Source organism: Scyliorhinus canicula, chromosome 3, assembly GCF_902713615.1.
Source record: "Scyliorhinus canicula chromosome 3, sScyCan1.1, whole genome shotgun sequence".
Taxonomy (NCBI): Eukaryota; Metazoa; Chordata; class Chondrichthyes; order Carcharhiniformes; family Scyliorhinidae; genus Scyliorhinus; species Scyliorhinus canicula.
In genome coordinates, this window is record NC_052148.1 from 156,982,653 (window position 1) to 156,999,297 (window position 16,645).

The 16,645-nt window shown below is 47.1% G+C and overlaps 1 protein-coding gene across 13 annotated transcripts in view; it reads left to right on the forward strand.

Moving 5' to 3' along the window:
* The window catches only part of LOC119963039 (protein FAM184B-like), a 595,873-nt gene that overhangs the window by 450,993 nt on the left and 128,235 nt on the right, over window positions 1–16,645 (forward strand). For all 13 annotated transcript variants that reach the window (XR_005460015.1, XR_005460013.1, XR_005460016.1 and 10 more), the window contains one exon: window positions 10,216–10,337. Coding sequence is in view for 9 of the 13 variants with exons in the window: in XM_038791545.1 (XP_038647473.1) it covers window positions 10,216–10,337 (122 nt within the window). In the remaining 4 variants the exon portion in view is untranslated. The remainder of the gene's footprint in view (window positions 1–10,215; window positions 10,338–16,645) is intronic.

Sequence of the window (16,645 nt, forward strand, 5' to 3'; positions counted from 1 at the left end):
GGCTCAGCCTGACGCAACTAAAAGTGGTACATAGAGCCCACTTAACAAGAACCCGTATGAGTAGGTTCTTCCCGGAGGTGGAAGACAGATGTGAACGGTGCCAAAGAGGCCCGGCCAACCACGCCCACATGTTCTGGTCCTGCCCCAGACTCGTGGAGTACTGGACAGCCTTCTTCGAGGTAATGTCCAAAGTGGTGGGAGTGAGGGTGGAGCCATGCCCGATAGTGGCGGTCTTCGGGGTTTCAGAACAGCCAGATCTATTCCTGGGGAGGAGGGCGGATGCCCTTGCCTTTGCCTCCCTGATCGCCCGCCGTAGAATCCTGTTTGGCTGGCGGTCAGCAGCACCGCCCAGAGCTGCGGACTGGCTGTCCGACCTCTCGGAATCTCTCCAAATGGAGAAAATCAAATTTGCCATCCGAGGGTCGGACGACGGCTTCCACAGAACGTGGGAGCCATTCATGCAACTGTTCCGGGACCTATATGTGGCCAATGTACAAGAGGAAGAATAGTCGGGGGAAGGTAGCGGGAGGGGGGGGGGGCAACAGGTTCGTTACGGGGGTTCGATGGCTAGCTAAGGCCCAAAACCAAGCTAAATAAACATGTTGAGGGGGGGGGGGGGGCGCAGTTACTACTACGAAGATGCTTACCTGTAAATATGTATGTTAATTTTTGCGTGTTTGTTTTTGTTTGTTTTTTTTTTCTCTCTCCTAACAATTTGTAATTTGTTCAATATAAAATACGAAAACTGAATAAAAACATTTATAAAAAAAAAGGTTACCAAACCATACTGAGGCGCTGGGCAGAGTAGATGACCTCCACCTCAGCAGAACTCGCTTCTGGGAAGTCAACGAGGTGAAAACAAGGGCCTCTTGGAGGAATTTCAGCAACGTTTGGGCTTTCGTGATTAAACTCATTCAGGTACCTCCAGATCAGGAATTTTGTGCCTTCTTAACATTTCCCGTGGCACTGCCGACGTCTCTGATGGAGAAGATCCTTTTGCTGGCGGGCCTGAGAAGGGTAGCCCGCCATTTACGGGAAGATTGTGTCGTAGGATGAGGTGAAGTGGGAGAGTGGGTTGGGATCTATAAAAGATGATGAGGTGTGGAGTAAGATCCTTCGTAGGGTAAACTCCACATTTTCATGTGTGTAGCTTGGTCTAATCCAGCTTTAGGTGGTGCATCGGGCACACCTGACCAAAGCTAAAATGAGTGGCTCCTTTCCGGAGGTAGAGGACAGGTACGGGTGGTTTTCCGGGGGGCCAAGCAACCACATATACACATGTTCTGGTTTTGTCCCAAACTGGTAAGCATTTGGATCTTCTTCTTTAGCACCATGTCAGTGATTCTGAAGGAATAGTAAAAAAGCAAATTCGTAAATGCTAGGCCCCCGACTGTATCTTTGAAAAATTACCCTGTGGATCAGGGTTTTGCCAGCCCATAAAAAGGATGAGATCAACCTATTAACCCTCATAAAAATGATTTAGGGTAAAAACAAGAAGGCATTGGAAAAGAAACAGAAATCTTGGGAGAATATAAATTTTAATGGAGTGGGCTCGACTCGACAAGGACACGGCAAGGTTATCCCACTTTTGCAAATCGGCCTTCACCTTACCCACCAGACTTGCATTGTTCAGTTTATGGAGCTGGGCCCAATTGTAGGCCACCTGGACACCTAGATACCGGAACCTGAGCCGGCCAGGCGAAAAAGACAGCACCCCCAAGTGGCTCCCCTCCCCTGCAAATGTACCGGAAAGTATTTGCTCTTTTCCAGATTTCACTTGTATCCCGAAAATGACCCAAAGATCCTCAGTATCTCCATTATTTCACCCATAGTGGCAACACAGGTCCGTAACGTAAAGCAGCAAATTAAAAGCATTTAGGGACACCCTGGGCAGGATTCTCATTGGCCAATGCCGAAATCAGGAAAGACGATTGGGCGGAAAATCGGTATTGATGCCAAAATCATGGGGGGGGACTGGGTTTACGGCAAATCACAATTCTTCAGTGCCCAGACAATGCTGTCAATGTGAACTACTCCACACATACAGTAAACACCATTTGTATTTTATTAGCGGAACTGACCCAGTATTCTCCGGGGCCTCCGCGATCTACTGCCTCCACTGGGGGGAATTCCCAATGGCAAGGTTCACTTGTGCTTTTAAAAATCGGGAACAGGCACCGTGGGTGATGAGGGAGAGAAAGGAGGTAGAACAAGCAGAGGCGCGATCGTGAGCTGCCGGTTCTAACACTGGCTGGGGGAAGGGGGGGGGGGGGGGGGGGGGAGGGGGGAGGGGGGGGGGGGGGAGGAGGGTGCTGCCAGGAGGTGATGATGGGATTGGCCATGGGGCCAGGGTGACCCCCCCCCCCCCCCCCCCCCCCCCCCCCCCCCCCCCCCCCCCCCGCCGATGCCCAGCCATGGACTGACATTGCTGCGGACAGAAAGACAGCCATCCTGCTGCGCACCCCACTGACCACCCATCATGACCTGTGGTTCTGCAGAGTGCCACCGGCCGTATTGGCGCTCCCACCCATCACCCTCACACACCAGCCCCCACTCTCTCACCACACCAGCATGGCACCCCAGCCCTCACTCGCCACCCAGCCATCCCTGCAACTCAGGGGTGCAGGGATCAGGGAGAAGGGGGAGGGTCTGAAGTGTCAGCCAGGGCCACCATGTAGCCCATTGGACCTGGTTGGACATGGAGTACGCACCATGCTAACATGTCTGCCCTTCACCCCCTGCAGCCAATGGATATCAGAATACAACCAGCAATGGTGGCTTTCCTCTTAGTTGCCGCAGCCCTGGGGGATGCACTGTGTTTGTACGAGCTGGAGCTGCTCGAGGAGGAGTACGCTGAAGCTGGAGGCAGCCGGTTAGGATGGAGAGCCGGCTGCCAAACAGGCTGAGGAGGTGCAAAGGGAGTACCACATGAGGCCTCACGTGAAACGGCGGTGCCTGTCATTTGAGGACCTGCCAGACCAGGCATCCCATCTGTGGCTGGGCCATGCCAGCCAGCGCCTGGGCAATGTGCCGATGCAGTCAGCCATGATGACTGAGCCACAGTCAGGAGCGCTACTGCAATGCCCAGGTGGCTCTGAGACATGGCTGCTTGTGATAGAGCAGCCCAGTCCTGGGCCTTGGCCACTGCCCGCACAGAGTGTCCCAGGACGTGGACATCTTCACCACTGGCTGAAACCGTCAATCCCAATGCCTCCACCTTGGATGCCACCCGTGCGGTGTTGGCCTGGGGAGGCATGGATGGTCAGCACCACTTCCTGCTGCTGCACATGGTTGGACTCTGTGGTGAATGTATTGCTGTAACAATTCACCATATAATTATCTGTATTACGCTGTTGCCCATGTGGGCTCCACCTATGGACCATTGTATGGTACTGCCTATAATGTAGCATGCTGGGGTCTGTGTGAGCTCTGCCCCTGACTCCACCCCTTGAGGGGAGGTATAAAGAGCAGTCGCCATGTAGGCGGCTCCCACTAGCAGACCAGTCGCAGGCAGGCACTGTTCTAGTAAAGCCACAGTTTACTTCTACTCCTGGTTTCGTGTGAATTGATGGTCACATCAGACTCCTTGGAAAATGTGTGTGGTGCACACCAGATCGTGCCCCAGGTGCCTTTTCACTAACATAACTGTTGTGTTATGCTTCTTCATGTAGAATACGCTGCTTCCTTGATGTATACTCTGACAAAGGAAGGTTCAGACTTGGAGATAGATTTAACAGTTATTGAACAGTTAACAATTCTCCTACTTGAGTTCGACTCTCCTGCTAATCTTGTTATAGTAACTCAGTCTAACTAACCAGTCTGCTCTAAGCCATGCGGTGGGTGTGATGCTTCCTGATCTGCCCCTGTGTCTCTGAGTGTCTCTGGGATGGTGGAGGGTGTTGGAGACAACTGTGGGGGGAAGTCAGTGTTATCCCTGGACCCGTGTTCTGGGGTGTCACGGGATGCGGGTCAATGACTGCCGTTCATGTCGGTCTCGTCCTCGTTGCTGATCGATAAACGCGGTTCTGGCTGTGCCTGGGGTCGGGGCATATGAAAAGGACCCGCCCCATCACCAGCAGCTCCTGCAAGACACATGATTGCATAATGGGCCACGGGGGAATGGGAGTGGTGGTGGATGTGGGGGTGCGGTGGGTGAGTGGAAGGGTGGGGGATGTGACACATGTGCCATGGGGAACCACAACTCAGCAGGGTTTCACTTTCTCACCCGATGCCGACCTCCACCCCGGTGACTGCCCTTTCCTCGGGCCCTCCGACCACGTCCAGTGCTCTCTGTTCTGTTGTGGTGAGAGGCCACTACTCCGGGGCTCGTCACCCAGTCTTATCCCCCTCTTGCCGGTTTTCCTGGGGGGAGGGGATAACAAAAAATGCACAGTGTTAGACAGTCCGATGACGTATGCAAACCAGGGAGTGGGTAGCTGGTGCAGGGTGGGGATTCGGCCAACCACTGGGGGTGGGGGTTTACAGGTATGTGGGAGGGGGGTAAGTGCCAGGGTCACAGTGCTGCCTACTCACCCTGAGGAGGTCGTTCAGTTTTTACCGGCACTGCTGGCCGGTCCGGACGGTGTTGCCCACGGCGCTGATGGCCTCGGCCACCTGCATACAGAGAACAGCGGTGGCTGGCAGCCTCCTTCACACCCCGGGGTACAGGGTCGCCCGCCCTCTCCTATATGGCGTCCAGCAATGTCTCCAGTTCAGCGTTAGTAAATCTCGGTGCCACTTTCCTTGCTGCCATCTTGTTGGCTGGGATGAATATGTGTTAGGAGTGCAGTGTGTATATGCGGCTGCAGCTTGTCAGCCTCCTGAGTGTCAATCCCGACCCCAGCGAATCTGGCACCATTTCTCATTGGAATCGATTGTGTTCCATGTGGCGCTGGTGCTAGCCCCTTAGCGACTGTTGAATTGGTCCACATGCGGTGCCAGTTTTGCAGTCGTAGAACTCCGCGTATTCTGCCCTGGCTTCAACACCTAGTCTCAGGAACAGAGAATCCGGCTGCCTATGTTCTAACCCTCCTTTCTTTGTCCTCTTCCACTTGTCCAAAGCTCTCAAAGCAATAGCGAAGAGTTCAATTTCCAACGCAAATAGGAGGCGGGTCATCAGATACCCGTTTTTCCCCTATTCAATTGGAAGCACCCCAAAAGCAAGTTTAGGTTTGGTCCTAGGTTTGTGTCGTGGGTACGGGTGTTATATAGGACACCATCGGCCACTGTGCAAACTAATACCATGAGTTTGTGATCCTTCAGGTTGTATAGGTGGACAAGGCAGGGATGTCCTTTGTCTCCTTGCTGTTCGCATTGACGATTCAGCCAGTGGCAATTGCCTTGAGGGCCTCAAACAAGTGGAGAGGGATTATGAGGGACGGGGGAGGGGGGGGGGGTGGAGAGCACAGGGTGTCATTGTACACTGATGATCTTTTGTTGTATGTAATGGACCAGGGGACCATTATTGGTGATAATATTAGTGCATTGGAGAGGTCCTGCTCCTTTTCAGGGTATAAGTTGAATGTTGGGAAAGTTAGTATTTTGTTGTTTGGAGGGGGGGCTTTATATGGGCGGGGTGAACTCCTTAGATTTGGAGGGGTGTCTTACAGAGGGAGAGGCAGGCGGGGGGGGGGGGGGGGGTTGCATTGCTGAGCCTGTTGTTTTACTATTGGGCAACCAATGCGGAGAAGGTGTTCGATTGGTTGAGGGAGCAGGAGGTTGCCGGGCACAGATGGAGTCGGGGTCATGTAAGTGGTCATGTCTGGAAGCGTTGGTGGCGGTCTCTCTGCTGTTGGCTCCATTGAAGTAATCATCGAATCCAGTGGCTGTCTCCACACTAAGGATCAGGCGGACGTTCTGTGAAGATTTTAAGTTGGGTGAAGTGTCAAGGTGGTCACGTATCTGCAAGAATCATTTGTTACAACTGGGCAAGCTTGATGCCACTTAAGGGAGGTGGAAATGTAAGGGGCTGGAGAGGATAATGGACCTATTTTTGGAGGGTAATTTTGCTGGCTGGGAGGAGCTGGGAGAGAAAACAGGCCTTGATGCTGTGGATATGTTTAGGTACTTTCAGGTACCCGACTGGGTCCAGCAAGCTTTATGATATTTACAGGGGGGTTACCATCCACCTTGCTGGAACGGATTCATTCCTGTGTGGGATTGGAGGAGGGCAGTACGTCGGAGTTATATGGTTGGATCATGCGGGACATTTCGGTGGCGGATGTGAAAGCTAGGTGGGAGGAGGAGCTGGGTCCTATTTTGGAGGAGCAGGTGTGGAGTGAGTCTCTCCGCAGGTTGAATGTTATGTCATATTGCGCGAGGCTAAGTTTGATACAGCTCAAGGTAGTGTACAGGGCACATCTGAGCAAGGCCAGAGTGAGTCCTTTTTTAAAATAAATTTAGAGTAGCCAATTTTTTTTTTTTTTCCAATTAAGGGGCAATTTAGCGTGACCAATCCACATAGCCTGCACATCTTTGCGTTCAGGTGGTGAAACCCACGCAAACACGGGGAGAATGTTCAATCTCCAACGGACAGTGACCCAGAGCTGGGTTCGAACCTGGGACCTCAGTGCCGTGAGGCAGCAGTGCTAACCACTGCACCACCGTGCTGCCCTGTGAGTCGGTTTTTTGAGGGGTTGAAGATAGGCGCGAGTGGTGCTCGAGAGGGCCTGCGAATCATGCGCACATATTCTGATCCTGAGCCAAATTGGTGAGTTTATGGGGATCTTTTTCCAACAACATATTGGCAATTTTAAACGTGGATTTAGAAGCCCCCCTTTAGTAGCGATATTTGGGGTGTCAGACCAGCTGGAATTGGGGACTGGTGTGATGGCAGATGCTCTGGCCTTTGCCTCATTGTTGGCTTGGCAGCGGATTCTGCTGAGTTGGAGACAGGCAACACCTCCCTGTGCCGCAGCATGGTTGGGTGAGTTCGTGCACCTCAAGCAGGTCAAGTTCATGGTAATGGGAGCGATTGACGGGTTCTATCATAGATGGAAACCGTTTATATTGCATTTCAAGGATCTAGTTACTGTTAGCTGTTGGGGGTGTGTTAATGTTATATTGGAGGGGGTTTATAATTGTTTGCAGAGTTTTTGCTGTAATGTATTTATTGACATTTTTGATACACGTGTTATTGTTTGATTTATGTTTATGCATAAAATGTTACAAATGTAGTAAAAATATTTTTTTTTAAACTCTAACTGCCTCTCATCCCCCACCACCGGAAACTCCAAGCCATCTACAAATGTCAACATCTAGGGCTCCGGCCTACCAAGATTCTTGTAAAAAGCCTCAGAGGTAGCATTAACTTTATCTGGGGCGGAAACCAAGCTAACACACGAGTCCCTAACTTGAATAATCTCCCAGGAGGCCACCTGTTGCCTCAGCTGATGAGCTAACAGATGGCTGGCCTCTCTCCATACTGATTCAAGACCCCTGTCGATTGCCACAGCTGGCACACCACCTTTTCTGTAGTCAAACTGCATCTGAAGCTTCTTTCTTCTCGCCAGGAGCTGCGGGGAAAGGGTTACATGAATACTTGTGGCCCACCTCCAAGATATTATCCACCAACCTCTGCCATTTCATCCTTACCTCCATATTCATATGCACCTTTTTCAAAATTATCTCTCCTCTAATTACTGCCTTTGTGGCTCCCCAAAGCATGGAGGATGAGACAGACTCATTCCTATCAAACTCTACATACTCATCAATGGACTTAGACATGCACCACAGAACCCCTTATCCGCCAATAACCCTACATCTAACCTCCACAGGGGGCGCTGAACAGGGCCCAACACCAAAACCAAATCTACAATGCGGGTATGATCTGAGATGACAATGGACGAATACTCTGCCCTCCTCACCCAAGGGAGAAGATACCTACCCACCTGAAAAAAGTCAATCCTGGAATACACCTTGTGGACTGGAGAAAAGAACAATAATTCTTTACCCCCCCCAACCAGGTGCATGAACCACCACGGATCTGCGCGCCCCCCCCCGCTCTGTTCCATAAATGGTAACAGTACCTTCATCACCTCTGAAGGAGCCAACGACTTTGACCTGGAATGATCCAACTTTGGATGAAGTACACAATTTAAATCACCCCCAAGAATCAGTTGGTGTGTATCCAAATCCTGAACGGAAGCTAACAGCTTCCTAATAAATGTATCATCCCAATTTGGGGCATAAGCATTCACAAATGCCAAAAATCCTGTGATCATCACGTACCTGCCGTACGGGTCCACACCACCTTGTCCACCAAAAAAAGAGCCTGTTTATTGATAAAAATTGCCGCTCCCTGGGCTCTGCATCAGTGGAACACCACTTGAAACAACTTGCCAATTGCAAGGGCAGCCATTGAACATTTGTTACTAACAGCGATTGTTACTAAGCCAACTTTTTATCCAGTTTGCCACATTGCCCTGTACCCCATGGGCTTTCATTTTCTTGACCAATCTGCCCTGTGGGACTTTGTCAAACGCCTTGCTTAAATCCATGTACACATCTACTGCACTACCTTCCTCAACCCTTCTCGTCACTTCTTCAAATAATTCGATCAGATCTGTGAGGCAAGACCTTCCGTTAACAAATCCATCCTGAAACCTTGATAGATTCTAACGAGGTTCATTTCCCACCACAAATCTCCTTGGCCCACTTCAGGACCCGCTTCTTCTCCTGGAAGCTATGAAAACTTATAACTGCTCACGGTGGCTCGTTCGCCCGAGACTTCTGCCGCAGTGTTCGATGGACCCTGTCCAGCTCTGGAGCGGACAGCAGTCCATCCTCCCCCACCATCATAACGAACATCTGCGAGATGTACCCAGTAGGAGTCAGGCCACCGAGACAATTTGTTCACTGTGCTTCGACAGAGCCGTCTCCACTCTCTTCAAAACCTTGCCATGCTCCTTCACAGCTTCCGAAGTTCTCTCCAACTTTTTCAGGGCCCGGCGTTTCCTCAACTGATTTATGGAGGGTTTCAAACATCACTCCCTATTGCCTCTCGAAATGCTTCTCAAATTCCGTAGCCAGTCCCCAGTTAGAATCACTGCTGTAATCGGCGCCATCTTTCCTACGGAGGCTCGACACTAACCGCCGAGTCAGTGGAAGAACTTCCCACAGTTCCAGCCTTTCTTGACATTCTTCAATATTAGGCTCCTTCTACTTTCATTTGAATTAGTTTATCTGCCAAAAAAACCCCAGGAACCGGGTAAAAACGGCCAAAAAACAAGTACCCTAGCAGGAGCTACTCAGTGCACAACCTCCTGCTACATGTCGCCACCGGAAGTCCTCACCGTTAGTCTTGCATGATTCAGTAAAAAGATTACATCCTGCTGTGATCCAAACCACAGATTTTCTTGGGAGTTTTTTTCACCAGAAGCAAACAAGCTACTGACAAAGATCAGAGAGAACCAGCAGGAACTCCTGTAGTTCCAACCGCACAGGAACTCAGCATTTCTGGAGTGCGTAACACCAATAGAAGAGGCAGACTAGCCTTCTGAAAATGCAAGTAGATACAAGTGGGAGAATGGAGAGCATGGGAAAATGGAATTCATTTTTGTTTTATCCAGCAAAGAACTGGTTCAAAGTCAGACTGAAATATTTGTGAGTGTCGACTTTCATATTGGCCCCAAAATTAACAAAATGGCATTCTCAGAATTTGGGCATTTCAGATTCTCATATTCCCATAGATCTGATAATGGGGTTTCAATGAAAAAAACAGACTAAGGATGGAAGAGTAGGGACCTAGGATTCAAATACAGAAAAGACGAGTGCAAACAAATAAATCGATTAAAGGCCCTCAGCATTAGTCCATCATAACTTGAATGTGAGCGGACAAAGATTGCTGAAAACCTGCCAGGTGTTTTACTCACTGAGCAATTAAAGACTCCAGTAAATTTCAATATCTATACTCCTCTCCAAATGTAAACAATAGAAGCCAAGTAGACCAACTATTCAGCCATCAGAGGAGCTAATTTTATTCATTTGTTTATTTGCCCTTTAATTTTCCATGTTGGAAGTCAATTTCCATCTCTCCAATTTGTTTCTTCCCCTGTTAATATCCAGGAAGACGCAGCAATGAAATTGTAGAATCACCTTTAACTCTGACACTGTTCTAAAAAATACTCTTTAAATGGTTGCAATCAATAAATAATCACCCCTTTAGTGGTAATGGGAAATCATGTGATCATTTCACTCTTTTGATTGTCATGTCAGGAGAAACTGAAAAAGCAGAAGGAACAGAATGAAGCTTTGGTTTCATCCTTCCAAAAAGAACAGCATAAAATGAGAGATCAACTGTCACAACAGATAGAGACAAAATGGAAAGAAAAAGTACGGTACGTTACACTCTGCAAAGAGTGGCACTTTTCTTTCCCTAAAATATATTTATTATAGTCCGCTATGGAGCTTTTATCTGTATCATCCACTCAGAAGCTTAACTTCAAAGTATAATTGCTTTTGTAATCGGTTCAGATTTTTAATCAATTCTGAATGACATTTTAATATCTTGTTTAGAGTATTTGAGAAAATTAAACTTCATTAAGTTTGTTTTCTTGACTATTGATGATATGCATCCTGTGGTGCAGACCAGGGCCAGAAGCTTGAGGACAAATATGATTGCAGTGCTACGAACATGCACACAAGTTAAGAGCATGAGTAAGCCATTCTCCCTCAAGCCTGCTCCGCCATGTAATAAGAACATGGTGGATCTAACTGTGGCCTCACCATCCTGTCTGCCCCCTACAGCCTTTGACTTGCTTATCAATCAAGGTTCTATCTAAACAAACATACAAATTAGGAGGAGGAGTAAATGCTACGTGAAATGCGTGCTAAGACACCTTGGTTTGTTAAATGTAGATGGTGATTCAGAATATTGCTGACACTATTAGGGAGGTATTAGGTCGCCAAAGTAATGAAAAAAATTCCTGGAGTAAAAATTTTAATATTTTGTACCCCTAGAACTGGGCACTAAATAAAGAAGTTTTCATTTTATTTCCAGCAAAGTAAATGGACAGCAAAAAGACTGTAATTCATACTGTTATCAAATTCAAATCTCATGTAATAAAAAAAAAAGAAATATGACTATTGGATGCCATTTGTAGCTGCATTGGAAGTTCAGCTGTTCTGAATAAAAAGGAATGAAGCACATATGAGTGAGTAAAATTATTTTGGGTTTTCACATATGTGGAAGATCCTTCACTGGCAACTCAATGATCTTTACAAGTATGTCAGGCACCTTAAGTCATAGACAGAGCACTGTATTCTGTGATGAAAGTGGGACATTTTTCTATATATTGTATTATGTGTCTGTTGCAGTAATTTTATTAAAAACACTTAGTATCCAGCTTATGGGCTCAATTTTACATTTGGGAGACTATGTACTCCCGCCAGAGATGAATCACCTCTGATTTGTGCTCTTGCTGGGAGCGAAAATCCAGAGGCAATTCATTATCCCTTGCCATGCAAGAGGCCCCCAAAAAAGAGAGACCCCAGCAGAGTATCCTCATTACAAAAACCTGCAACAGAGACTCGCCACAAGAGAGACCCTCACCAGAACCACCTATTACAGAGACCCCCATTAGAGACCCCGACCAGAGACCCTCCCCATTAGAGACCCCGACCAGAGACCCTCCATAATAGAGACCCCCACCAGAAACCCCCCATGAGAGAGACCCCCACCAGAAACCCCCATAAGAGAGACGTCCAGCTCTGAGGAAAGGTGTGTTTCTCAGACAGACTCCTGAAAGCTTCTCTCCCAAGGACTTTGTGCATAAATCTGTAAGCCACTGAGTGTTAAGTGTATTAATGAGTGGCATTTGACCTGTATGTGAGGATTTTGCTTAAATGAAAGTTTGGAAGTAGAAGGGAAAGTAAACTCAAAAGGAAATTTTTCGTTAGAACTGTTTAACTGTTAATTGAAAAGTTTTTTTCTTGGATGTTAATGGAGTGAATTCTGAGTTAATAATAATGTTTGTTTTAATATAAAAGATCCTTAGATGTCAGTGGATCATTCCTGGAGTGAAGAATCCTTTCCTCACAGTTTACAAAATTGAAAAATTGCTGGGGCCTCGTCTGATTTCCTAATATAAATTGGGATTTGGTCCGGGTGCCGTAACAATTTTACAAAGATTATAGAAATTCACTGCTTCTGATGATTATGGTACAAATTCCCTTTTTGCTATAGTGTTTTTTTATTAATTGCAATTTTGTCTAAAGCTGTCAACAATTTCTTCTTCCTGATTTTTTGATTTGAGTTAGTTAACAAGGGAAACAGAAGGTACACTAACAGATAAGCAAGTAGCATAAAACAAGCTACCAATATAGAACATTTTAAATAAGAGAGCCTTGCATTTGTATAACAACTTTCAGAACCACAGGATGTCCCAAACCATTTTACAGCCAAGGAAGTACTTTCAAAGTGTACTCAGTGATGTAATGCAGGAATAAATAACAAAGCCGTGCAGAATCGGCTTGCAGAAAAACTAAGCACTTTTGCAAACTTAATTAAACAAAATAAAAATGGAATAAATTGCCATGTGAAAAAGAGGGAGGCTCAAAATATCCACTCTTTAGGCTAAAGAAAATCAGAATGGTGGTGCAGAAACTTCTTAATCCATTCCTATTCAAGGTGATCTCATGCTGTACATTGAGATATTGGGCACAGCATGCTCTCAATTATACACAAGATTTTTAACTAACCACTTCATCCATAACATGAGGCAGTGCACAGTGCATCCATGAATAGAATCACTTCTGTAACCAGAGGGAGCAATAGCACAATGCCATTATGTTTTGTTAGACACCTTACTTCAGACCAATACTGTGACTTCCAATCATAAAACCTTGGGCATTGGATTTGTGTGATTAGTATGCAACTCGGCATATTAAAACATGGTTGAAGTTTAATTACTGGCCCAAAATATCTTACTAAAAGAAGTTAATTGAGTAAAAGATGCATCACAGCCAATTTAATAATCTTGTAAGAGTGCATATTTTCAGCACAAACCGAAATGTTATTATATTTTAGCTGAAAATATCAGTTGAAAGTGGAAAGGTGCTCTACCTAATAACGTCAGAATTTCTTAGGTTAAAAAGGGCATGATGTACAATGGCTCATTGTTATAGGGAACTAGCCAACCACGCCCACATGTTCTGGTCCTGCCCCAGACTCGTGGAGTACTGGACAGCCTTCTTCGAGGTAATGTCCAAAGTGGTGGGAGTGAGGGTGGAGCCATGCCCGATAGTGGCGGTCTTCGGGGTTTCAGAACAGCCAGATCTATTCCTGGGGAGGAGGGCGGATGCCCTTGCCTTTGCCTCCCTGATCGCCCGCCGTAGAATCCTGTTTGGCTGGCGGTCAGCAGCACCGCCCAGAGCTGCGGACTGGCTGTCCGACCTCTCGGAATCTCTCCAAATGGAGAAAATCAAATTTGCCATCCGAGGGTCGGACGACGGCTTCCACAGAACGTGGGAGCCATTCATGCAACTGTTCCGGGACCTATTTGTGGCCAATGTACAAGAGGAAGAATAGTCGGGGGTAGGTAGCGGGAGGGGGGGGGGGGCTACAGGTTCGTTACGGGGGTTCGATGGCTAGCTAAGGCCCAAAACCAAGCTAAATAAACATGTTGAGGGGGGGAGGGGGGGGGGGGGGCGCAGTTACTACTACGAAGATGCTTACCTGTAAATATGTATGTTAATTTTTGCGTGTTTGTTTTTGTTTGTTTTTTTTTCTCTCTCCTAACAATTTGTAATTTGTTCAATATAAAATACGAAAACTGAATAAAAACATTTATAAAAAAAAGTTATAGGGAACTAGTCATGGTTCTGTTATAGTAAAGGGACCATTTTACCCCAAGAACCTTTAAACCTACTAATGTCTCTCAGTGCACCAATCTTCTCATGCTCCACTGTCATAAATTGCTGATCATGGATAGCTTTGAGCAGATATCTTGTGCGAAGCTCCTTCCCTGTGACATTGTGAAATGGAAAGAGGACAGAACAAACAGTTATTTATGTTAATGAACACCAGATTTAAAAGGATGAAGAACATATTCGAGGAGAAACTGAAAGACCCTCCTGAGAATTTAGGAGCCACTTTATGAGTTTGGACGAAAGAAAGTTTCTCATTTTAATGAATTTAGTTTCTTACTTATTTGAAGGATCCTCCTGACTCTGGTTTTTATAATTTTGTTACTGTTTCCAGTGTGACTAACAAGAAGGAAAAGGCTTACATTTCTAATATTTCTGTTGGTAATGTTTGTGATGAAAACACATCTACAACATAAAGGTTTTGGGCCTCCCCACCCTTTGCCTCATTTTGATTTATTGCATGGCTGCTGTTTAGTGACACAAGACTAAATGAGACTGTACAAAATCTGAGATAGTGAATTTTTTTATATTCATTATTTAATTATAAAATGTAGCATTTATACTTGTGTAGATGAATATTATATTGGAATTGTATTATTTTGAGATAGATTTATAATGTTCTGCATTATATAGATCTAATTCTAATAATACTTGGTATACAATTACACCTGTATAAACCAAAACCTCCAAAAATCCGAAGTCCCAAACCACAGACACTTATCAAATAACTTACACTGTAATAGATATAAAGGACACCTTGAAACTATAGACACTCACATATCACAAGCTATGCACAATCTTCAATGCACCGTTGTCTGCAACTTAACGCACCAGACATGCAGGGAAGTGTGAGGTAGCAGTAAGTGCAAATAAAACAACTTTTGTGTAATGTAATCCACATTACAAATAATACATTGCGGCAGAGAATCTCTTCTAGCTGCAGGATTAAATGCACACAGCGCTCTATCACAGGGATAGAAAGATTTGTCTGTCATTGTGGATGCCCCATTACATAAAAGCCTGGAACTACCGGTTGTTTGGGGAAATCTGGAATCGGGACCCTGAAATCACTGGCGGGTTCCCTGTGGTCGCAGAGCAGCTTTGGGGCAGGGAATAGGATTTGCACAGACATTTCAGGAGACTGGCTAGTAGTGGCCTGAAGTTTCAGGGAGGGGTTGCTGAAGTTGTAGGAGAATGTCTTAAAATCATCAGTGGCTAAAGGGTTGCGGGTTAAAAGGAGACAGGAACATGGGAGCTGGGCGAGCATTAGATTGGTGTATGCAGACTTGGGGACAGAGATGGAGAAGGTTTTCAGCCTTTCCCCACCCACGATTTCCCCTCTTCTCTGAATGGCCTCCTGGTCCTTGAAATTTCTCACATGAGAGCAACTGGTGCAAAACCACAAATAAATAACATCAAGTATAGGAGACCCAGGGCGGGATTCTCTGATCCTGAGGCTAAGTGTTGATGCCGTCTTAAACGCCGTTGCGTTTTACAACGGCATCAACAGGCCCCTAGGAACAGCGACCCTGTGCCGCACAGCTCCAGCTGCCGATACCGGCATCAGAACGGGCGCCACGCGCCCGCGCATGCACGTTACAGCCGGTACGGGTTTGCGCATGCGTGCTACGGCCGGCGCAAATTTGCGCATGCTCATGGGTTTCCTTCTCCACGCCAGCCCCGACGCAACATGGCGGAGAGCTACAGGGACCTAGCACGGAGGAACATTGGCCCCCACCAGGATAAGCCCGTCTGCCGATCGGTAGGCCCCGATTGCGGGCCAGGCCACCGTGGAGGCCTCCCCCCAGGTCGGAATACCCCCCAGGGTCGGATCCCCCCCCCCCCCCCACCATGCCACCCCCCACAATATGAACGCCGAGGTCCCGCCGGGTAGGACCACAGGTGAACGGCCCCGGCGGTACTTGGCCCATTTTGGCGGGCACTCGGCCTATCGCAGATGGAGAATCACCGGGGGACCGCTCGGCACTGCACCGGCGCCAATGGTGTTGATTCTCCAGTGACCGGAGAATCAGCGGATCGGCGTCGGTGCGACGTCACGTGAATCACGCCCCCCCTCCCTTCCCAGGATTCCCGGACCTGGCATGGGGTCAGAGAATCTTGCCCCCAATCTTTTTCGGTAAGATATGTAGAGGTCATATAACTTGATGTCAAATTATGTGATGTCATATGATCTGGTTATGTCGTCTAAACATCACGTCAAGGCTCCAGGGCTGTCTCCAACCAGAGTTTGCAATTTCACTCCATCAGGTACAAATGAACTGCTAACAGCCCCCTGCTTATCCTACTCTCCCCATACTTCCGACATTAGCAGCTGCAGCACACAGAGGGAAGGGATTCGGGACACAGTTCTCCATTATTCAATCCTAATTTGTCAGGGATTTGCCACGCACTCCGGCTCTATCATAACCACTCTACCCCATGCAGGCTGCCAACACAGCAGATCCCAGGATAATTCCTTCAATGGTAAAAGACCCTGGGTTGCAAACACAACAAAAAGCAACTAAACAAATCACATCCCTGTGGCAGGGCTCCAGAATTTGGCACAATTCCAGTGAGAGCAAGAAAATTAAGTTACCCTATTAATGCTAATCCCGGGTTCTTGGACTCGCCTATTTACTGTCCTTGAAATAACCATTTTTTTAAATGAGGACATCTGCACCTAAAGGACACTTGATGCAAGTCTGTTAGGTTTTACTAGTTTACTGGTTGTACTATATCCTTTTGGTAATATCCAGGTTTTACAGTGATTTTTGATCTG